The sequence below is a fragment of the Hylobates moloch genome, unplaced genomic scaffold, assembly GCF_009828535.3.
Source record: "Hylobates moloch isolate HMO894 unplaced genomic scaffold, HMol_V3 SCAFFOLD_1, whole genome shotgun sequence".
NCBI lineage: Eukaryota > Metazoa > Chordata > Mammalia > Primates > Hylobatidae > Hylobates > Hylobates moloch.
This window is the reverse complement of record NW_026652276.1, coordinates 35,402,441-35,425,625: the sequence shown is the minus strand read 5'-3', so window position 1 is coordinate 35,425,625 and position 23,185 is coordinate 35,402,441. Positions and strand designations below refer to the sequence as shown.

General features: G+C 38.7%; 2 protein-coding genes and 1 long non-coding RNA gene across 5 annotated transcripts in view; 1 reads left to right on the top strand and 2 right to left on the bottom strand.

Annotated features, from left to right (window-relative positions):
- Positions 1-4,732: 4,732 nt before the first annotated feature.
- Positions 4,733-12,491, bottom strand: LOC131381017 (uncharacterized). Its single transcript, XR_009209427.1, has 4 exons — positions 12,339-12,491; positions 11,448-11,607; positions 5,877-5,902; positions 4,733-4,770 (listed from the first exon to the last, which is right to left on the bottom strand). It is a non-coding gene; the product is annotated as an uncharacterized LOC131381017 (long non-coding RNA).
- FAM237A (family with sequence similarity 237 member A) lies at positions 11,909-20,080 on the top strand. Of its 3 annotated transcripts, XM_058426785.1 has the most exons (4): positions 11,909-12,054; positions 12,305-12,988; positions 14,627-15,048; positions 19,373-20,070. In XM_058426785.1, the coding sequence occupies exons 3-4, from the start codon at positions 14,637-14,639 to the stop codon at positions 19,504-19,506; spliced, it is 546 nt and encodes a 181-aa protein (XP_058282768.1). In that variant the 5' UTR covers positions 11,909-12,054; positions 12,305-12,988; positions 14,627-14,636; the 3' UTR covers positions 19,507-20,070. The 3 variants fall into 3 exon arrangements, with proteins under 3 accessions (XP_058282768.1, XP_058282734.1, XP_032609241.1); XM_058426751.1 differs by having other exon boundaries at positions 11,916-12,988; positions 19,373-20,080; XM_032753350.2 differs by lacking the exon at positions 12,305-12,988 and having other exon boundaries at positions 11,916-12,054.
- A 2,257-nt stretch (positions 20,081-22,337) lies between these two features.
- DYTN (dystrotelin) overlaps positions 22,338-23,185 on the bottom strand; it is a 66,843-nt gene continuing 65,995 nt past the window's right edge. The window contains exon 12 of the mRNA XM_032754784.1: positions 22,338-22,627. Within this exon, the coding sequence (XP_032610675.1) occupies positions 22,524-22,627 (104 nt within the window). The 3' untranslated portion in view covers positions 22,338-22,523. The remainder of the gene's footprint in view (positions 22,628-23,185) is intronic.

The window sequence follows — 23,185 nt, the reverse complement described above, 5'->3', positions numbered from 1 at the left end:
ATCTTTGAAGGAAGTCCTTTGACTACATGTATACAATTTCAAGTTATGCAGAAAGGCAAACAACTGATATATCCACAAGTCACATATCACTTACATTAGCGGACTATTACTAATACTTTGTAACATAGGTAATCTCTCTGGCTGACTTGTCTGCAATATTTTGATAGTTAGCTAAGTAGCTTTGCAACTCGTTTGGTTACCAAGTCTTGCATGTATTTACTTTTATGATACGGAAAGAAAAAGATAAGTTTTGAATTGCTTGTACAAAAAATGATCAATATCTAAAACAGAACTCCTTACAAAAAATGTGAGCGACTGCTAAAAATAATGGTGAAATCTTGCTTTTGAAAACAAGCGATATTTTCCACCATGGAAAAATTAAGTCCTGGAAGAATCCCAAAAGAATAATCCCATCCCCTCATAATACTCTTCTTGCCTCCAGATATGGGGGCCTGTGGATGCTTTCATGCCTACTATTCAATGTGAGAAAGGTTGTTCTATATAATGTGTTGTGGGGCTGACCCTTGTCCTGGGAACAATTTTAGAGAAAGGGAGAAGTGTGGTATCTGGAAAGCTGCCAGGGACTGTGGGTCTCTATAGAGTGTGCTTAAACTACGGTGATTTAGAAATGAGGAGGAGGGATCACACCTCAGTCAGTAAATATGACTTTTCAAAAATGACCAGAGAAAGGGGGCTTGGATCTATTAGCAGATGAGCATGGCTTTAACTCTATTTGCTGTTTTAATTTCCACCTCTATTCTAGACTTTTACATCTGAAATGTTTGTAATTGGAAAAGATAAGCTTTCAACAGTCTTCACAACCAACACCAACAAGCCATCACAAGCACTGCTGGGTTTTATGAAATGCCTAAAGCAAATGCTTCTAGTGTGGGTTATTGCGTGGTATCCTTCTGGTCCTGAAAGGGATCGATGCAATGATTGTGTAATAGATCTCCTGAACAGTTCTATCACTTGTACTTGTTACCCAGTGAGGGAGAAGTGTTGACTAAAGTCAAGAAACTTGTTCCAAAGTGTTTTTTTTCTACTGGGGAAGATAAACTATGCTGTATATCAAGGGCAGATGTCGTGTTTGAGAGCAGAGGTGGTCAGTTTTCTGAGAGTAACTCTAGATCAGGTCTGTGAGTTGAAAAAAATTACAAACTCATATATCAGCAGAAGATATATAGGAAATTATAAACTTCTCACTAAAACTTAATCGGCACCTTGGTTGATGTCACAACTCTGTTAGAGTCTAGAAGTTTTCTGCGTGATTATTATCGTTATTATTATTATTTGAGACAGAGTCTCGCCCAGGCTGGAATGCAGTGGCACAGTCTCGGCTCACTGCAGCCTCTGCCTCCCAGGTTCAAGCGGTTCTCCTGCCTCAGCCTCCTGAGTAGCTGAGATTACAGGTGCCCACCATCATGAGTGGCTAAGTTTTGTATTCTTAGAAGAGTTGGGGTTTCACCATGTTGGCCAGGCTGGTCTCGAACCCTTGACCTCAAATGATCCACACACCTTAGTCTTCCAAAATGCTGGGATTACAGGTATGAGCCATCGTGCCTGGCTCTGCATGATTATTATTAAATCAGAGTGATGTATGGATGGCTACTTCAAGATGTGCATTAGGTATGAAACTTAGTCTCAATATAGGATACACAGATAGAATGGAGATTATCTGTATGAGTATTTGAATATATTATAACATATCTTTGAATATATAACTTGCCTTTAAAAATCTGTCCTTATATATATACACATACATTTAAATTATCTTAGGATAAAACCCTCAGACATGCGAGAAGCATGGCCCTGTTGAAAGAAATGGACTCTTCTTCAGTAGCTGCTAGTTACTGCAGGAGATTGGGGGGCACCAGTCATCCTGAAGGTTTTCAAGGAAGGGGAGGGTACTAAACAGGAGCCTGATTGCAGAGTGGCTGAATGGTGAAGAGGTTTAAGCTCTCCACATACACTTTGGTTAGGTTTCAGTGGTTTCAGATGTGCATGCCTAATGATGCTTGAATTTGGATAATACAAAATTCAATTTGGATGATCCATTTTATAAACATAAGGAGTTGTAATTTTGTTCAAATGATCATTGATACAATTTCAAAGCCAGCATGGATTGAAGATCTTCAAAAGTTAGGAGGACTGAAGTTGTTTGTGCTCTTAACACAATGTTTTTCTCCTTGATCTCTATCATAATACATGCTTTTATTGTCTTTGTTTCACTTATGCTATTTTAAATTATCTTGTTGATCTATTTGTTTACTTAAATATTGTTAGTCTTCTCCAGGAGAAATGGAAGTTCCTGGAAAGCAAAGACTTTGCTAACTTGATCCATTGATATATTCCTTTATGTCCGTGACAGATGGCGTGTGTGTGTGTGTGCGTGCTCTCGTGTAATACTAAACAAGTGAATTGCTTTGGTTTGTGCATGTTTGTCATTATATTTTAGTGCCTTGTACTCTGTCTACTCTTGTCTGCTGTGTTCTCCATTAGCTTGTGGATTCATCAGTGGTTTAAAACATATCTTGATGATCTTTGATGGCACCCATTAGAGAATGTGGTTTGAAATAGCAAGTGTTTGGTCATCTCAACAATCTTCTCTTTGCTCAGAAAGATGCTATGGATGACCCCTCACATCTCACTGCCCTGACCTCACTTCGGTGAAGGAGGAGGGGTGAGACTGGTGTCACAGAAAATAGACAGTGACTGTTGTCCTCCCTGTTGGCATCCCAAGTAGAGTTCAGGACAGTGCGTGATATATTTCTGGTTTCCCTCCTTGTTTTATTAACATGAGTTAAATGAACTAGGTTCTTTAATAGAAGACATCCTAAATAACCAAGAGAATTCTACCATTTTTGGTGAATTAATGTTTGCACCATCTGTTTTACATGAGGAATGAAGAACATTAGCTGAGAATAAAGATGTTCCATGGGCAATATGGACTTCTATTTTTTTTACTTGAAATATAGGTGCATAGAATGGGTTTAATCATAATCCCTATCATTGATACACCCTATCATTAGTCCATTGGCTTTTCATATGCATATATGTATTTATAAACTTACATATTTATTTAAAATCATAGATATCCATGAGTCTATCACTCAAAATGATAGTTAGAACATTGACAGTAACTAATATTGCCTACGTTAAACTCTTCTATCATGTTCTTGGCCTCTTCTCCCCTAATGTAATTAGTACCTTGATTCTGGTAACAATGGTTTTATTGTTGAAAACATACTTTTTAAACATAATTTTTATTATTCTTAATAAATGTGTTATTAAGTTTTAGTTGTCATAACTTTATAAAAAAGGTATTGACATTCTGTATATAATCTTTGGAGACTTACGTTTTCCTTCTCGATATTATATTTTTATAATCCATCCATGGTGTTCCAACTAGCTGTACTTCATTCATTTTAACTGCTGCGAAATAGTCTATTGTGTAAATATACCACAATTTATTTATTTATTTCCTACTCTTTGAGCATTTGAGTTCTTCCCTGTATTTTCCATATGAATAGTGTCTCTGTGAATGTTCTTGTGCATATTTCTTAGTGTACAAGTGTAAGAATTTCTCTCTCATTTATATCAAGGAGTGTAATTGCTTCTCATGAGATACATCAATGTTTAACTCTTTTCTACAGTGATCTTACCACTCTAGTTCTTAATTTTAATAATTTGCTAAACACTAGGATTTCTAAGCATTTATTGAATTAATAGATTAGTGTCACAAATCATAGAATAATAAATTGATAAAGCAAGAAAAAAATCTGAGATTACCTAATTGGACCCACTCAATTTACAGAGGAGAACAATGATGCACAGGATAGATGAAATGATCTGCTTAAAGTCCTAGAAATGATGGACTTCCAGATGCAGTCCCAAATAATTTGTGGAACCATCATTGCATTCTTACCAGCATCTTCTATTTCTCAAATAAATAATGTTTGATGAGTAATAGTAAACTTCCATTTTTAAAAGAATAAGTCAAGACCTAAGAAAATAAAAAGATATGCAGAAAAGAAATTATCCCAATTTAGGATTAAGCTTGAATTTATTCAGTGCATGGTTTCCCATAAGCTCACATTACCTTGTATTAAACTTGCTGTCTCCAAAGAAAGCCATTCTCAGCTCCTTGGACAAAGTACTTTACTTTCTCCCACTGAAGGTCTTTTTGCCTAAACTTGATCGCATCTCTTAATTACTGTGTGATTCAGTCATAGTTCATGAATTTCAAGCCTATGTCCACTGTTGAGGGTTATGAAATGCTTTTACTTTCTTCCTTAAAAGGGGGCAGATATGGCTGGGCTGGAGCAGTCCTTCCACTTGCTTCCTGCCTGACATGTAGATTTTATGTCTGGAGCTGTGGCAACCAACCTACGGGTTTACGAAAGGTCAAGAAAATTACGGAAATGTAGGGCTAATATCCTTGGACCACTGAACTAATATCAGCAGCCACATGTAGTCAGTTTTTCTGTTACTTACAGCTTAATACATTCCTAGCTGATGCACCATGTTACAAAAATGATCTCAAACCAGATTTAGAATATTTCTAATTTTCTAATGACAGAAATTTAAAATCTTATCATTGGATATGAATTTTTTTCCTCAGAGAAAAAATGGTTTTATACTTTTATACCTGACATCTACTTTTCAGATGATAGTCTTTCAATCAGAAACTTCATTTTAGAAAATGTGTTCCTAATCACGTCAAAGCAGTGTCCTCATTCAGCAAAAGTGTAATTAACATTTTGGGCACTGGATGAAGAAAAAAAACTAAATTAGTTGACTGACATTTTTACTTCACTGTCCAGACATGTGAAAGAAAATTCACCAAAGTTAATTAATGACACTCACATCTCCAGCCTCAGATTCAAAAAGGGGCAATTCTCATATGTAAATTCAACCAACATTGAATAGGACATTATCATACATGTTTGTGAGAATGGTTAGACATGACTCCCACTCTGAAAGAGCTCATAGTCTAGTTTAAGTAGCAGTGGGAAGGTGAGGAGAGACAGATATGCATGTATAACAATTAGAATACACTAAGCAAATAATGCAAGTATGAACAAAATTGTATGGTAACATAGTGCACAGCAGAACCAACTCCCTTAGACATACATGAGTCAAGGAAAGCTCCTCATCCCAGAAGCCCTGCTCAAACTGTAAGATGTTTTATGCATTCAACATATAGGTCTATATCCTCATTTTGCACAGATGTTTTCAGCTTGGCAAAAGTCCATGGCTGTCATTGGACCCCAAGGTTTGTGAATCCTCCTGCTTCCTATATGTTGAAGTAGAAATTTTATGGTTTGTTTTGGTTTGGTTTTTGTCTTGTTTTTTCTACTCCATCATAACTGAAGCCTTAGGAAAAGGAAACTTACAATTCTAAAACCTTAGACCTTTGTCATTTTTGCCTTGGTAAATAAGCCAAATTGAAAACAAATTCATTATATTGTATTCTTTTTTGGAAATCAGTAGGACAAAAGATAGGACAATTCTGAAAGTCGGTATCTGTAATAGTCACTCTTGAACTGCTGGGATAATTGCAAAAGAAAAACCCAACTCTTGACAAAGCCAAAGGAATCCCTGTGGGTTTTGAAACCTGCTTGAAAGAATGGTCAAAGAATGCAAGTATCTTGATAAGTACCCTGGGGGAAAAAACACTACTACATCTATTATTACAACTACAGAATCTTCAGTTGGATAAGCAGAAAAAATATGAATGAACTATTCCGGTATCCCCAAGTAACTTTCCTTTTTCACACATTTTGGAATCAATGTCCAATATCATCTGACTACTTCACTGCAACTTGTCTGTATAAATTTGATGACACTTTAAGAATGACTCATCCACTTACCCCAATGAGCAGTCCAGGAAATTGTCCTTGTTTATTGCCATTTCCAAATGATGGAAAAGCACAAAAGAATGAGAGAAAAATAATTATTTTTACTATCTGATCCTAAATGTTAAAGCAGCACCCTATTCTTAAAGATTGTCCCCATCATTTGCAAATTAATGCACTGCTGAAGATGCAAACTACCTATATAACTGCTCTCAAATTTCATTAAAACTAATCAGAAGTCCTTTTTAATGTCTTTGAGAATTGCTTCAAGTGGCAAAAATCAGAAAATCTACCCATGGAGCACCTTCAGCTAATTGCAATTTACTTTTCAACTAGTCATCCTTTAGCCCTAGGCTGCAACTGCACAAAGCTGAAACAACTCTTTGCGTGACAAATGCCAGTCAAACCAGTTATTTAGCATCATGTAATTTTAAATGACCATTGGTTTTCTGAATATTTTTTAACAAGTCAGAATGATGATGTGATGAACTGAGTTCAGATGAAAATTGTTAAAATTATTTTCTCTGCAGTTGAGACTGCCCTATGCTCCTTCCTAGTTGATATTGGGGGGCAAGTAGAGGAATAAGGATAAACTATATGGTAAAGTTAATAGAGAGTGACAGACAATGCACATTATTTAGGACAGATAAATGGCAGTGAATCAACCTAAGTTTCAGAAAAAGAAACATCACTCTTAATCAACTAAGTGACCAAGTGAAAATCCCTTAATGGGAAATAGGGAGGAAAAAAAATGGTGTTTTCTTTGACATCACCCGAGACCATGTATATGAAAATAATGTTTTGTATAAAATGTAGGTGCTGTCCAAATGTTAGCCTTTGCTAGAGAGAGTCTAATCTGTGAAAATGAAACCATAAAGATAAGATGTCAAACTAAGCATCTTTATGTGTTCAACAGAATATAGAATATTTCAATGAAATGGCTTGGTGGTGGCTTTCTTTTTATCTAAATGCAGGAATTGGATGTCATTTTCCTCTTGCAATTATCAAGCTGAGAGTGTGGATCAGGATTAAAAAACATATATTTGGTCGGACGTGGTGGCTCAGGCCTGTAATCCCAGCACTTTGGGAGGCCGAGGCGGGTAGATCACAAGGTCAGGAATTAAAGACCAGCCTGGCGAAGATGGTGAAACCCCATCTCTACTAAAAATACAAAAAAAAATTAAAAAAAAAAAAATAAGCTGTAATCCCAGCTACTTGGGAGGCTGAGGCAGAGAATTGCTCGAACCTGGGAGGCAGAGGCAGAGGTTGCAGTGAGCCGAGATTGTGCTATTGTACTCCAGCCTGGGCAACAAGAGCAAAACTCCATCAAAAACAAAACAAAACAAAACAAAAACCCAAAACACAAGCAAACAAACAAAAAAACGTACATATATTCCCCTTCCCAAGCATCTTGCCAAGTGGCCCGGATAACCAAGAAGTATAAATATATGTTACAACAGAGTATGTAGTGGTTAGGTTCTTATTCTAAATTTAAAAATTCAATAAGATGATTACTTAGTTTACAAGTGCAAGTTGGTAACTTAAATTTATGAGAAATGTTTAATCAGGGCATTATATTCCAGAGTGGCAGTACAAAACTATACTGAAGGTCAAAACTTCCTGTCCCAAGTAATTACTGTCATGCATTACTTAACGTTGGGAATACTTTCTCAGAAAAGCATCATAAGGCGATTTCGTCGTTGTGGGAACATCATAGAGTGTACTTATACCAGTCTCAATGGTATATAGCCTACTACACACTTAGGCTATAGAGTATTGCCTATTATTCTTAGGCTACAGACTTATACAGCATGTTACTGCACTGAATACTGTAGGCAATTGTAATACAATGGTAAGTATTTGTGCATCTAAACACAGAAAAGGTACAGTAAAAAATATAGATTATAATTTTATGGGACCACCGTCTTATATGCAGTTCGTTGTTGACTGAAACATCATCCTTATGCAACACATGACTGTTATATTGAAAAGAAAAAAAAGTATATGAGCAGATACTAGCTAGACATAAAAATTATCTTTTAAAATAATTTTTATTCCCATTGTCAAGAGCTGCTCTAGGCCATCTGATTAGGATGGTGATGTCACACACCTTCAGCTTCTATGAAACAGGATGATGATTTCAATTCATTATTTTCAGACTTATAAGAAAGGTGGAGCTCAATTACAGTGGGCTTTATCACTTCATCTTAGCCACTTATTTCAGTGGTTGTGCTTGGGATTCAGAGCACAAAAACGGGAAAATCTCCACCTCTGATATCCGAATCATGAGTCTCCCTCTCCTGCCTTTCAGTATCCCCTCTCCTTACTCCACTTATACCTGTTTTCTCTGCCTTCGATGAGACTTCCAGTTCCCCCCGTTTCCTCCCAGTCTTTCATTTCTCTACTCCTTTTTCTAACCTGCTTACACCCTTGATTCCTTTAATTGGTGGCATAATGACTATTCTTTTCTCCTACATTCAGTCAGATGAGCATTGTAGAAGGAAAAAAAAACTAATATTTGTCTAGTCTTGCTACATTTAGCACCATTCTAAGTGTTTTCTGTATATGATCTCATTTTATCCTTACTAACCATGAGGAATATTTCTGCCCATTTTACAGGCAAGAAGTCTGTTTCACAAAGATTAACTAACGTGCCCAAAGCATTATATCAAATCAAAAGCACTTGATTATATCAAATTGTAGACATCTCATTATTAAAAAAAAAGAAAACTAAAAGAAAATGCTGCAATTCTAATTACAATGTGCCATCAGTTGACAGATACAACCTGATTTCAGTGGTGTTAAATGTGCAAAATACCTAAGAATCAATGACACATAACAAGTGAGGGATCCATAGCATGACAGTCTTCACTATTATGTTATTTTACTTCATAAAAGCCATACAAGATGCAAAATGTTTATGACAAATTGATGCAAACTTTACCTGGGATTTGAGTACTGTTCTTTAGTCTATCTCCTCTCTCCTCTCTCCTCTCTCTTCTTTCCTTTAAGAATTATTCACAGCTTTTCTGCTCTTTTTAAGCTTCCTACTTAACACCTACCCTCATTCACTTTTTTTGTGGATCACTGTGCATCTTACTTCGTTGAGAAAATGAGACCACTGGTCACGTGTCTCTTAACTTCTGCCCCCCTACCCACCACACTACCTGTAGACATATCCGCATCAACAGAGAGCTTCCCTTTCTCCCTCTGTTTTCAAGGGCAAGTGTTCTGCCCTTGTGTTATAGTCTGGCTCCTCCTTATCCTCTTACCCCTGTTGCTTATTGTTTCCTCTGAGGTTGCCAGTCATCCTTCTCTCCTAATCTGCAACCCCTCTCTCTATGAGTTTCTCTCCCTCAGCCTGTAAACATGGCCAAGGCCCAACTCCTAACCTTCCACTCCAGTCTTTCTCCCTCTTATTTGAAATTCATGGAGAATTCTCCACAGGCACTGTCTTCATTTTCTCACCTTCCATATCTGCTTCAGCCCACCACAACTTCTCCTCCCTTAACATTTAGTTGAAATTGCCCTTAACGAGTTTCTCAGTGACCTGCTATTTTTAAGATCCAAAGGAATTTTTTTGTCTTCATTTTATTGACCCCCTTTGCTGAGTTTGTGTGATATGGTTGATTTCTTCTTTATGTGAAAAGCTCTACCTTACTGGCTTCCAAGGCAGCACACTCTCCTGATTCCTCCTATCTCTTTGTTTCTTAATCACTCCAATACTGGCATTTTCCAGGTTCTATCCCAAGGCTACTGTTGTAGCCACTTTCCACACTTTTCTCTGATGGTTCAAAATATTGTGTACATGTTGACGAAATCCCAAATACAGACCTCTTTCCTGAGCACTGTATCCCAGATATTTATCTTAAGTTCCCCTTTCTTCCCTACCTACTCGGAACTTCCATTTGGATGTCAGTCATCTCACACTCAACATGTTTAAAACCAGATTCTTATTTCCCTTTCGTAAACCTATTCCTCAAACCATTTCTCCTTTCAGCTGATGGAAATTCAAATTTCCATTTACTTACTCCCCAAAACTTGATGTCATCTTCAACTTCTCTCTCTCTGTTGGACCTTATATCCAGTCCATCGACAAGTCTTGTCCCTTCTACCATCAAAATATATTCAGAATCTGACCACTTTCACCCTCTCCACTGCTGCCACCCTTATCTATTCTGCCATCTTATACTACCTTGATTGCAACAGCTTCTAACTGAGCTCCCTCCTCATCCCTTGCTCCCCTCTGCTCTGTTCTCTACTGAGCAACCAACATGGATTTTTGGTCACGTCTCTGACCTCATGTCCTGCCACTATGCATCAAAAACACCCTTCTCACACCACACTTGTTCCAAAGCCATCAGACTTGTTTTCCCCACCCTCAGCCTGAAGCATTCTTTTACTATGCATGACTCACTCCCTCACTTTTTTGGGTCTTTGCTGAAATATCTCCTTATCAGGAAGGGCTTCTTAGCATTCTATATAAAATAGCTCTTCTCCATCATCTTTTTCCCTGCTTTACTTCTTGTTGATGACCCTTTGTTTTTTTCACAGAGACTCACTTTGTAATCCAGGCTGGAGTGCAGTGGCGTGATCTCAGCTCACTGCAACGTCCGCCTACTGGGTTCAAGCGATTCTCGTGCCTTAGCCTCCTGAGTTGCTGGGAGTACAAGCACGTGCCACCACACCAAGCTAATTTTTGTGTGTGTATTTGTATTTTTTTTAATTTCTTTTAGTACAGACGGGGTTTTACCATGTTGGCCAGGCTGGTCTTGAACTCCCAACCTCAGGTGATCCACCTGTCTCGACCTCCCAAACTGCTGGGATCGCAGGCATGAACCACTGCACCTGGCTGACCCTTTGTTTTTCTTATCACATCTGACACATTACTCATATATTTTTTTTCTTGGGCTTCAGAATGACAGATAAATTTTATTGACTCATGCATGGCTCTACTTGTTTATTTAATTAGCTAGTTGTGTGTTTGTTTTTGATAGCTGTAAATTCACCATTCAACATAGAAACTAGAAGCATAAATCATTATATATATGTGTGTGCACGTGTATACATATATATGTATATATGTATAGATATAATTTTAAAATTAAAATATAAATAAATTTTTTTTTTGCCACCACTCCAGACTCAACTAGCATGTAAGCTACATGCGTCCAAGGACTTTGTTTTGTTCCTTCCGTATACACAGCATGTAAAATAGTGCCTAACACATAGGCACTTGAAAATAAAGTAAGAACTGCATATTTATACATTAATGTTCTCAACAGTAATGTAACTATTGACATGTCCCAAACCAGGGGACATATCTTTACCTCTGTTCTGCTCAGCCTTTCCTCTCTACAGTCCTTTCTTTCACTTTGCTCCCTAGAAGCATGAACTGCAGTGAGCACTCCCTCCCTGCCTTTGCTTGTACTGTCTTCTACCCCTGAAACTGCACCCCTGACCCTTTGGCTTTAGGATACTTGCACAACTCCTTTTTCCAGACGTTCACGAGTCACCTCCAAATGCTTTCTCACATAATCTAATGATTACGTGTCTTGGGGTTGACCTTGTCATGGAGTATCTTACTGGGGTTGTCTGGATTTCCTGAATTTAAATGTTGCCCTGTCTTGTTAGGTCGGGGAACTTCTCTTGGATGATGTCCTGAAGTATGTTTTCTCCAAAGGCATGAGCTCCTCGAAGTTCAGGAAGCAATCCAAGACTTCACCCTTGATCTTTTTCCACAGCCCTGTGGGGTGAATAGAAGCAGGCATTAGATAGAGCTCACACATGGAGAAACTGAAGTACGCTCCATGACTTCTGAGCAGGAGGAATAGCTCAGAGCCCCCCAGAGCTCCTCTTCAGACCTCCTATTTAATGGTACTTTGGGGAGGGGGCTGGTTCTCTGTGGCTTCGGCAAATCTTACTATAAAGCCTTGTGCCCCTCCGAAGGTAACCATGGATACCACTGAGCTGGCACAAAAGCCTTCAGTTAGTGGAGACTACAAGTGGTTTTCAGGGGCTGGAGGAATTTTCAGGGAAGGGGCAAAACGTGGAAACACTTGCAAAGGGAAGACCTTTGCCTCAGACCCCTTGGCTGGATGTGTTTCAGTTAAGATGGGCACTTAATGTTCAGCGGAGCGCTGGAGCAGTGACAAGGCTCTAATCTGGGACTGGGATAGTAACTAGCTGTGAAGTGAGAATCAAAGTGAATCCCAGGCGCTTTTTGTTCTTGGAAAGCAGGGACCCTGCTGTGAAATCTGGAGCGGGGTTGTTGGGGAGTTGAGGGGCTGACCAAAGCGATGCCAGCAGCAACCCAGTCTCCTGAGTGACCCAGGCCAGGGTCTGGAAACATCGGGGTGTCCTGGCCCCAGTCAGGGAGAGCTTCCAGCAGCGCCAGGTCCCTATCCTCATCTCTGCCCTCGGGGGTGTTTTTCTCCTTTCAGCCCAGGGCTACAGGCAGGCAGGAGAAATTCACACCTGGAATATCTCGAGGAGGCGCCTTATTTCCTCTGAGCCCTTGCTGAGTGTCGAGAGGGTGCTCATGTCCCTCCTCGGACCCCAAGAGTCCACAGTCTTCCCTCACACCCCTTTATTCTCGGACGAGGCCCGTGTGGTGAGCGGGAACCCCTGCTGTCCCTTGGACCGGCGCGGAGCTGGGCCCTAACTTTGCAGTTCCCGCCGCAGCGGCACGCCCCCGCGAGGTGGGAGCGGGAAGCCCAGCCGCACCGAGGCTCAACTCCGCCAGGTGCAGAGTGGGTGCGGGTCAGGGCCAATGGGAGTGTGTGTGGCCAAGCCTGCTGGTTTCCTGAACCGAAATTCTCCGGGGAGGGAGAGAAGAGGAGGGTGCGGGAGATGGACTTGGAGGCGAGAGGTGGCGGCAGTTTCCAGGAGCTTTGACGTAGACTTGGAGAGGCGCCGAGCACTCCCACTGCTTAAGTAGAGGCACGGTAGCCTCCAGGACGCGGAAGCTGGGGACAGCCACTCGCTCGGGAGCAGCCTGAGCGTTTCCTCTCCGCGTACTCGAGGGAACTCTCTCCACGCGTTCGAGGGAACCCGGAAGGGGCCAGGCGGGTGAGTGCGGAGGGAAGCCCTTGTGCCATCTGGGAGTAGAGCCGCCGACTCAGGAGGTGAGTGGGGCCCAAAGGACAGAGTGGGTCCCTGGCAGCTCCGCCCTGCGGAGGGTGAGGCTGCGGAATCAAGTGCGGGGCCGATACTCAGCGCGGGGCTCGTAGCGGGGTGCACGAAGGACTCCAGGTTCAAGGAACTCAGAGAAACACCTTTCCAGGGTCTGGGAAGCCTCTCCTGAAATTTAGAAGGGGACCTAAAGGAGCCAATTTGAACGCCGTGGCGCCAGCAGACAGGGAGTCCCGGATAAAGCCAACTTCAATACCTTAGACAGAGTCCTGCCCTCTGAAAACTTAGCTTAGACTTGTCCTTTAGGAAAACCACCCTTCAATGTACCTCGATATTTTAGTACGGAAAGGGACACAACAAATATGATTTCAAGTAGAGATAATGCATACATGATATGAAAGGTAGAGGAAATAGTTTTTGAATAATCTTATATCTCTAACATGCTTCTTCAATATAGGAACATGCATGTTCAAAGACACTTTCTGAAATATTTATTTAACAGTACCTAAACATGTCCTACTGCTGTTCAGAAGAGACAGATTATCCATCTTATGGTGTTATCATTAAATATTCCAATATAAGAGTATTCCCATAAGCTGTATTTTGCTTGCTTTCGTGATACTAACATCTAAAAGGTTTGGAAATATAATACAAACCTGAAAGTGAGCTGTATGTGCCCTTCCTATTTTTTCTTTATGTTAGAGCTGTTTAAATGTGATATACATTTGTATAGTCTGTGAAGGAATAGATACACTTCTTCTGGCAAAAAGTGAACACTTAGGTTATTATTATTTTAAGAGCATCATTTATCATTGCACTTGTCTGAAGTGGTAGCAAAAGAACAATTTCAAAGTGGTACGTGGATGCCTCAATTTTATGGCAACAGACATTGAAAGCCAGAAAAGTTGAATGAGAGTCACATTTAAAAAAAAATTCTTGAGATTCATAGCAAGAATAGAGATATTATAAAACATTATCTTTCTGAAAGTTATATCAGAATTGCAGGACATTATTGGTATTTGTAAAATGCTTATTGATTCTACTCTAATTGGTTGAATATATGTCTCTTTGTTTCCACATATATTCATCCATACTTTTAGCAAATTGTCTTGTGTTAATTTTACTATAACACTTGACAATTCTGATATATTTTTTGAAAAAAATTAAGAGTCACTGTGAACAGGAACGCATCTAAAGGTTAAATATATTTAAATTCTTAATTATATATAAGTCCTAGATTAGGAGAGCCAGGTTTCACTAAGATATTATGGAATAGTTAAAGCCATGCAGCAAAACTTTAAATGTTCACTTAGTATTCTTTTAGACTACATTCTTCTGTACCAGAGAAAAACAGATTCGCAGATTAATTTATTCATCTTGTACAGGAACACATCTTAGGAGTGAATATGTCTTGGCCTAACTATCTTGGATTTATGTTCACTCCCTGGCCTGGCAATGAGTCATTTTAGATAGAATGGAGCTTGTGATATGGGAGCTTGGCTAAGATTTCCCTACTTTGTGACAATGATGTGTTTCCTTTGCTGGAATTAAGGTTATTAAGGGCATACTTATTTTCTTTACCGAGCAGAGCACAAGCGAGGACTGATACGAAATATTTCCATCCTGTGCAGTTTTAGGGCCATGGCTGATCCTGGGAACAGAGGAGGGATCCACCACCCCTTGAGCTTCACCTGCTCCTTGCTCATTGTGGGAATGTGCTGTGTATCTCCTTTCTTCTGCCATAGCCAGACAGACCTGCTGGCTCTTAACCAAGCTGATCCTCAGTGCTGGGAATCTTCCTCAGTGCTTCTCCTGGAAATGTGGAAGCCTCGCATTTCCAACACTGTTTCAGGCTTCTGGGATTTTATGATCTACCTGAAGTCATCTGAGAACTTGAAGCATGGAGCACTGTTTTGGGATCTGGCCCAACTCTTCTGGGACATCTATGTGGACTGTGTGCTCTCTAGGAACCATGGCTTAGGAAGGAGGCAATTGGTTGGAGAGGAAGAGAAAATCTCAGCAGCGCATCCACAGCACACAAGGAGTAAACAAGGTGGTCAACCCCAGCTCCCATGTCTTTTGAAAGGGTCAATCAAGTATGAATGTGCTGAATTGTGAGGAAGAGGGAAATGGCATTAGGGGAATCCAGTGTCATATATATTCCTCTCAAGAGGTGAACCCCAAGAGCACACAACTGATAGGAAGATAGATAGTACTTCTTTTTGCATTGCATAGTAGCTGTTTATATCAACATATTGTCCTCATCCTCATACTTCCTGTGAACAGCAGCAAGGAAGAGTCAGAAAGAAAAGACAAAAAGCACGATTCCCAAAATACAACATAAAAGTATAAACAGATCCCCCAAGATCAACATTATTTTTTACTATTAGCCTGAACACTGGCAGTCATAACCTGGTGTTTACTTGCCGTGGAATTGAAAAGACTTGAATATAAGCTTAGGAAACATTTGCAGCACACAAACTCTTGCCCTTGTTAAACTGAAAGTAAATATTGCTTTCATGTAAATAGAGAGGCTCTTTGAGAGGTATTCAGTTGAAGAAATAAAGAGTAAAAAAGTCAGCTGGCATGTAGATTCACTTCATGTTGCTTTTTGAATGAATCTCAAATAAGTAATTAACTTGCAGCAATCTGAGTAATTAATTTTTTTTTTTTTTTTTTTTTGAGACGGAGTCTCGCTCTTTCGCCCAGGCTGGACTGCAGTGGCACTATCTCTGCTCACTGCAAGCTCCGCCTCCCGGGTTCACGCCATTCTCCTGCCTCAGCCTCCCGAGTAGCTGGGACTACAGGCGCCCGCCACTGCGCCCAGCTAATTTTTTGTATTTTTAGTAGAGACGAGGTTTCACCGTGTTAGCCAGGATGGTCTCGATCTCCTGACCTCCTGATCCACCCGCCTCGGCCTCCCAAAGTGCTGGGATTACAGGCGTGAGCCACCGCGCCCGGCCCTGAATAATTAATTTTTAGTAAGTTGGAACTTGCTACAAATTTAGAGTTTTTCATTGAGGTAAATACTCTATTCAAATAGTCTCGTCTGAGGGTACAGAAAAAAAGTCCCTTATAGAATTAGAATGAGGTTGAGTAAGCCTCTGTGAGTAAGCGGAGAGATGCCTGAACCCTATACATATTATTTTTATCCTTTTTTGATGTCATTTCAACCAATGAGCATTGAAACCTTTTATCAAGGGCTGTTTGAGTGGCAATAACTCTTTAGAATAATATATGCAACAGTAGAAAACGGGCATAACTAATTTTTACATTTGTACGTTTTAGTGTTAGAATTGTTACATATTCCTGTAATCTCCATATTAAAATAGCAATTAACAGTGGTAGTTCTAGTGCTACCCTTTCCCAAGATATTTTAGAGCTTTTATATATCTAGTTTGTTTTAACCTTAGTAATTAAAAATCCTCATGATTTGCTGATCCAAAAAACCCAGATAATTCATGGCTATTATTTACAGATAAGTTTATTATTTTGGTCAGTGTTATTGAAATTCAAACTAATTTCATTTTTAGAGGAAATATTCTTTCAGCAGCCTTGCTACTAAAGTAGAAATACCAAATGAATATTTTTAAATGTTGGTTACCCATATTTTTAAAATATTTTGAACAGAGGCTGCCCAGGCATCAGCACCAGTATGGACCATGTTTTTTTTTTTTATTCTATACTGCTGAGGATGGTCTGTAGGGCCTTTTCTTCCATATTTTAAAAATCATATTGGCCAGGCGTGGTGGCTCACGCCTGTAATCCCAGTACTTTGGGAGGCCGAGGCGGGCAGAACACGAGGTCAGGAGATCGAGACCATCCTGGCTAACACGGTGAAACCCCGTCTCTACTAAAAATACAAAACAATTAGCCGGGCATGGTGGCCGGCACCTGTAGTCCCAAGCTACTCGGGAGGCTGAGGCAGGAGAATGGCGTGAACCCGGGAGGCAGAGCTTGCAGTGAGCCGAGATCGCACCACTGCACTCCAGACTGGGTGACAGAGTGAGACTTTGTCTTAAAAAAAATAAAAAAAATCATATTTAGCTGTCTTACTCAAATCACCAGCAATATTGTTTTCTATCTTGCACTCACTTTGAATAACTCAAAGAAATGTCTACTGAATAAATGAAAATATTATTTGTATTCAGCTGAACACAAAAAGTTATATATATACTTATTTTATAAAGCTTTTCTCCAAGACAGCTTCAACTTTGGAAGTCACTTCCTTCATCTTGCTACAGAGTTGTTTGTGATTCAGCTGGTCTGCAAACTTTAGGGAGTTGGTACGCAAGTAGCCAAATAGCAGGAGTGAGCATTTCACTTTATTGAGATTATTTTAATGTTTGACACAAAAAATTGTTTGCAGACCAAGAAACAAGACTTTCCATTTGGTTTGTATAACCACAGTCAAAGAGGGTCTTGGGTCAAGGAAATACCATGTCCAACAGTTAAATAGTTACAGGAACATTGAGATTTCATCTCAAGAGGCTTGATTAAATCTCTAGTGGTTCAACTGGGCTCTGAATGTACCTCCAATTTTTTTTTCTTTTGTCCCTCGGGGATAATATGTTGTTAGGTTGGGACGGGAGTGAAGGTGAAGCAGTGCTTGTCTCTACAGTTCTCAAGGAAATCACATCATCAGTTCAGAAGACAAGAAGAACTAAAATAAGTGTCTATGTAATATGCAAAAAAGGTTCTTGTTATTTTGATGTCTTCAAATCAAATAGTGTAAATGCACTTGATAAATCTTACTATGAATCATACTTTGTTAAAAACATAAAACTCCTATGTAATTTTGCATGTTAATATATTTGTTAACACTGAGTCAACAAATATGAAAACAAAAAAATATCAAATAACTGCATAACTGTGAGCAAGTTAACTAATTTAGCCATCAGTTCTTTCAACTGAAAAAGAAATGTACGGAAAGTAGATGACACACAAAGTCTCATCTTTTCTGTTCCAATGTACTGTGATTCTGTAAAAAAAGAAATGTATGAAAGGCACTTATTTAACTATGAGAAGAACCTGGAAGAGCTTCACCCCAAGGACAGTTGACTGAGCTGGATGGTGACCTGGACACCATGGCTGTTTATAACAATGATTAGCAGGAACAGACGAGGTTCAGAAATAAAAGGGCCAGAGATGTCATTATGAGAAAAGCCTCTAAAGATCATTGTTATTTAGTCTAGAAAGGCATGGGCTAATAGCTAAAGGTTGAAGTATCCAAGAGAAGGTATGAAGAGGATGTACCCAGAGTTAACCAGTTAACCACTAAATTTTGATGGGTTATGTCAAGGGAGAAAGAGAGAAAGGGTGAGACACACACACACACACACACACACACACACACACACACACACACACACACACATAGAGAGAGAGAGAGAGTTAAGGAAAGAGCATACTGATGACTCCTAAATAGAAAATAACAGAATTGAGATTAACTCATGGGTTAGTAAAGGTTTCAATGCAAATGAAGAAATTTTGAAGTACATTCTTCTTTGTGTCAAAAATGGTGGGCTCCTCCTTCAACAAACCTTGCTCTGCCACTGGGAGGGACAAAAAGCCCTCCTTCCTGAGCCTGGCATTTTGTATATTCTAGAAAAATAGTGAGTCTTTGTTTTCCTCTGCGATTAGAAAATTAAAATTTAGATTTATAATCTGATGGTGTTTGCAGCTGGTGTCTCACTAGCTGGCCAATGCTCATAGTGCTTATATTTTAAACACTAACCACAAGAGAAAACAATGGTTCACAAACATAAATAGACTCTCAAATGCTTGATTTTCTACTTCACCCATTCCAAGAAATTTTCTAAGCCACATACTCAGCAATTACCCACCTAGAAATCTACTGTTAAGAAACATTTAGAGCTGCAGCCAATGATGCAATCGAAGGCTATTCATTGCAATTTTATGTATAGTAACAGGAAACCTGAAAATAATCTAAATGCCCCACGATACGGTAGTGGCTAAATAAGTTATAGTATAAAGTGTGCATACACAAAACTATGGTTGTCTCTAGGAGGTTACATTTTGGGTGGTTTACATTTTTTCTTTATATTTCTGTATAAAAAATATATAATGACTATTTTTCACTTTTTTAAAATCAGGCAAATATTTTAATGCCTATTAATTGACAAAAATGTATTTATTATAATGTATTTGTTTTAGATTATATAACTAAACTGCATAGGACACAAGACTTTGCACAAATACACACTTACATATATTCCTCTGAAATCAATTCATAGAGAATTTTGATATTGGAGTGGCAGAAACATCAAACCTGCCTTTTTAAAATAATTTATTGATATTTAATTAACCTGAAACTAATTTGGTGATCTTATGAAGTTCCGCTTTTCTACTTTCAGGTACATATTCTCAGCTCCTAAGGACCTCCTTCCTAAAGAAGAAAGAGTTGATTGAAGATTTGATAAGCATGCATGTGCGTAGGAGTGGGTCTAGTGTCATTGGAAAAGTGAACCTGGAAATAAAGAGAAAATAAATTGAACTCAGAGCTAATTCACGCCTTGGAATTAAATATACATATATATAACATTTTTCTTAACTATTGATTATTTATTTATTTCAAATGGTGGGAATGCCCAGAGATAAATATGAACCCAAATTCTCTCAGTATATTTATTTAAAGCTGCTTTCTATTATTTATTTATTTATTTATTTTAGGCTGCTAGCATGTTTCTTCAAATGCTGACATTACTGCCAGTCTATCCCACAGTCTAAAGGAGTTAAATAACTTCCAGAGATGACTTGAGAATTCTTTGTATTCATTTAATAGTTCATTTTGGGATGCTCAACATGTTAATAAACTAGTGTGCCATACATTTAACTTGAATATACTGCATGGCTTCCAAGACTTTAACCACTGGATTGCTTATGCACAGGCACATAGGAGACTATATTTATGAATGCTAGTTACTGACAATCTATGATATCTGAATCTTGTTTGACAGCATATTTTTGAATACTGAATGAAGCAAAAAGTAAAACAAAACAAAAAACTGGCAAATAAAGCATTCTTCTAATGAAAACAAAATTAATAAAAGCTCTGTACCCCAGGTAATGTTATTGGAGTCTCTTTATTTCAATATTTAATGTTACCACTAATGACATCCAAACTCTAATAAAATAAGGTTGAAGTGTAAATAGGTACAAATTATTTCCCAATAAGCATATTTGTTATTTGATTAAATATTATAACTCCATAAGTGGTTACACTTTGCATTGAAAAACAAAATAAAAGGAACAGCATTATAAGAGAAGAACCCATAAATAATTATTTTCCTGAAAAATGACCAGGCCTGAGCAAGGTTTATAGCAGAGAAGTCCAATTAGCAAATGTATTTGAGTTATGGACACAATGCTATTTTTATCTCTAATTATTCCCAACTCTCCAATCACTCTATTATAACCAATATCTAGGATTGACAGCCAGTTTGAATTTCAGATATGTTAGCAATTCCCTTGCCTTTTTCAGGTCCAAAGGAAGCCTCAGTAAATCTTTTCATTGAAGGATTAGGGCCCTCCTTAAACTAGAAATTGCATCTAAAGGGTTATTATCAGAAAACAGTTTCATTTGAGGATTAGCTGAGTCTTCACAACAGGAAAAGGAAGCTAGGGGAAAGAGGTTGGGGAGAAGGCCCAGCCTCAGCTTTTGGCTTGTTGGGAAAATTAGTATTTTATTAAAAAGCTGCCACCCTTTGACTACCTTTTCAACATATAGGCTCGTGATTTTGCATTGATGATGCTTTTTCTAATGTTTTTCATCATATTGTTCAAAACTATCATGTAAATTCACTATCTTTTATAAATCATCAAAGAGACACTACACTTGGAGAATGAGCTTGCAGAAGAGCCTGTCCTTTGTTCTTCCCTCACCTTGGTACTCCATGACAGGGATTGGCAATCTTTTTCTGTAAAGTCTGATAGTAAATATTATAGGCTTTCTGGGCCATCCAGTGTCTGCTGTAACTAATCAATTCTGCCTCGGCAGAACAAAAGCACTTATCACAATACATAACTGAATGAATATGGTTGTGTTCCAATAAAACTCTGTTTATGGACACTGAAATCAGAATCCATACACTTTTTGGGTGCCACAAAATATTTTTCTTTGGACTTTTTCAATATTTTGAAAAGACATAATAACCACACTTAGCTCATAGCCTCTTCAAAACAGGGAGCGAGCAGAATTTGGCCCAGGGACTGCAGCTTGCTGATGAAGCTTACCAAAAGTGTAAGGAACAAACTGGGATGAAATAAAAAGAAGAGTAACTATGCTAAGTGACAAAACTAAAACCAAAATTTTATGATAGGCTGAAAAGCAGATTAAAAACTATTAGGATGAGATGGAACAGGGATAACCTAGTCCTAATCCCATCCAATGGGACATTATTTCACTCTGTAAACAGTTCTAGGAATTACAGATCACATAAAAATCCACAGCCTCTCAGAATGTAACATGGCCTGCATCTCAAGATGATAGACAAAAACATTGAAATCACCACAATATTTATTGAAAGAAAGTACAGAGCAGTAGTTAGAGTACAGGCTCAGAAGCTGAGTTCAAATCCCAGCTTCATCAAGACATGGCCAAATCAACTTTGGACAAGTTACTAAACCTCTTTATGCCTTAGTTTCCTCATAAAATGAGAAACATACTACCTAGGTTTCTTGTGAGGATTAAATGAGTCAGCGCACAGAAAGTGTTTAAAAACTAAGTGCACTAACAGTCAAAAAATGTTAGCTATTACTTTGGGCATTAGTAAGTTAAGCATCTGTAACCTAATCCAACATAACAGAGAAAGGAGGCACACAGATGCTTTGGTGAAACTTGTTGGATGTGGAGATTTTAGAGACAAACATTCATATATTAAATTTTTTATTTTGAGATACTTGATTCATATACAGTTATAAGAAATAATACAGAGACATCTGTATGCCCTTATCTAGTTTCCCCAATGGGAACATCTTGCGTAACTATGGTACAATATTACAACTAGGAAACAGTGGTATAATCCAAATTTATTCAGATGTTACCAGTTTTACATGCACTCAATTGTGTGTGTGTGTGTGTATGTGTGTGTGTATGTATTTAGTTCTTTGCTAAGCGTATTCTCCAGCAGAAGCATCAAGATAGAAAATTAGGCCATCAATTCAGTAATTTACATGATACTTGAGGAAGACAGTTGCATGCATCTGTGTAGGTCACACGCTTGAATGTTACTCCAGAGGCATTCACAGTAAGAATGGCCCTTCATGCAGAGATCGGACTCTGCCATTTCTTCCTTCCTTCTTCATCCTCTACTCGCCCCCCTAACCCCCAACCTTCACTCTGAACTGCAGAACTAAGATACATAAGTGGGGAAGGAGATCAAAAAACAAAACTTGTTTTCTTCATAGTTCACACCAAACTATTAAAAGAAAGGTAGAAGTCTTAATTACAGTTGTGCAACTGCATTTTGTCATCACACCAAGACGCATTTGAGCCTGGACTCCATTTCACTTCAAATTGGGCAAGGTGATTTGATCAACAAGGGCAGAGAAGGCCCTGCATACTCGCTGAGCTCCACTGTACAGGTCCATGTTTACTGAAGACTCCGGGCCTGAAATCAACAAACAGGAGAGTCTTTTAGAGAAACATACCTGTAGGTTCTCATGAAGATCTTGGTAAAGCTCTCACACGGAGAAGAAACAGAATCCATTTTTCTTCAGTTCTCGAGGACAATGTCCTTAAGTTAGCTAGCAAATAAAATGGCTATTATTTGCCATGATCATTACTACGAATTCAGTCAGGCATAGGTTCTTAAGAAGCAATTTCCCATGGCTCCTTGCACAAATCGGAGTAGCCAGAAAGCCCATTATTGAGCAGTGGCTCCAAAATTCTGTTGTATATAAAAATCACCTGGAGAGTGTTAAAACAGATTTCTGGACCTCACCTACATAGTTCAGAGTTCAGGTGGGACGGAGCCTGAGCATTTATATTTATTGTTAAGTTCCCAGGTGATGCTGATGAGGCTAGTCCAGACACCACATTTTGAGAACCAGTGCTCTATAGTTACCTGATTAATGGTTTGAGTGTCCCCTGTGATCTGTCATAATAGGAATTGTGGTGTAGAAAGATCTACGATTTGGCAGGTAACAACTAAAATTTTGATATGCAT

Bases quoted from the DNA above. Each gene is read 5' to 3' on its own strand.
- FAM237A (XM_058426751.1), top strand. From the start codon at position 14,637: ATGGCTGATCCTGGGAACAGAGGAGGGATCCACCACCCCTTGAGCTTC. The intron at 15,049-19,372 runs GTGGTCAACCCC...TTCTACTTTCAG, and splicing joins GCACACAAGGAGTAAACAAG to GTACATATTCTCAGCTCCTA.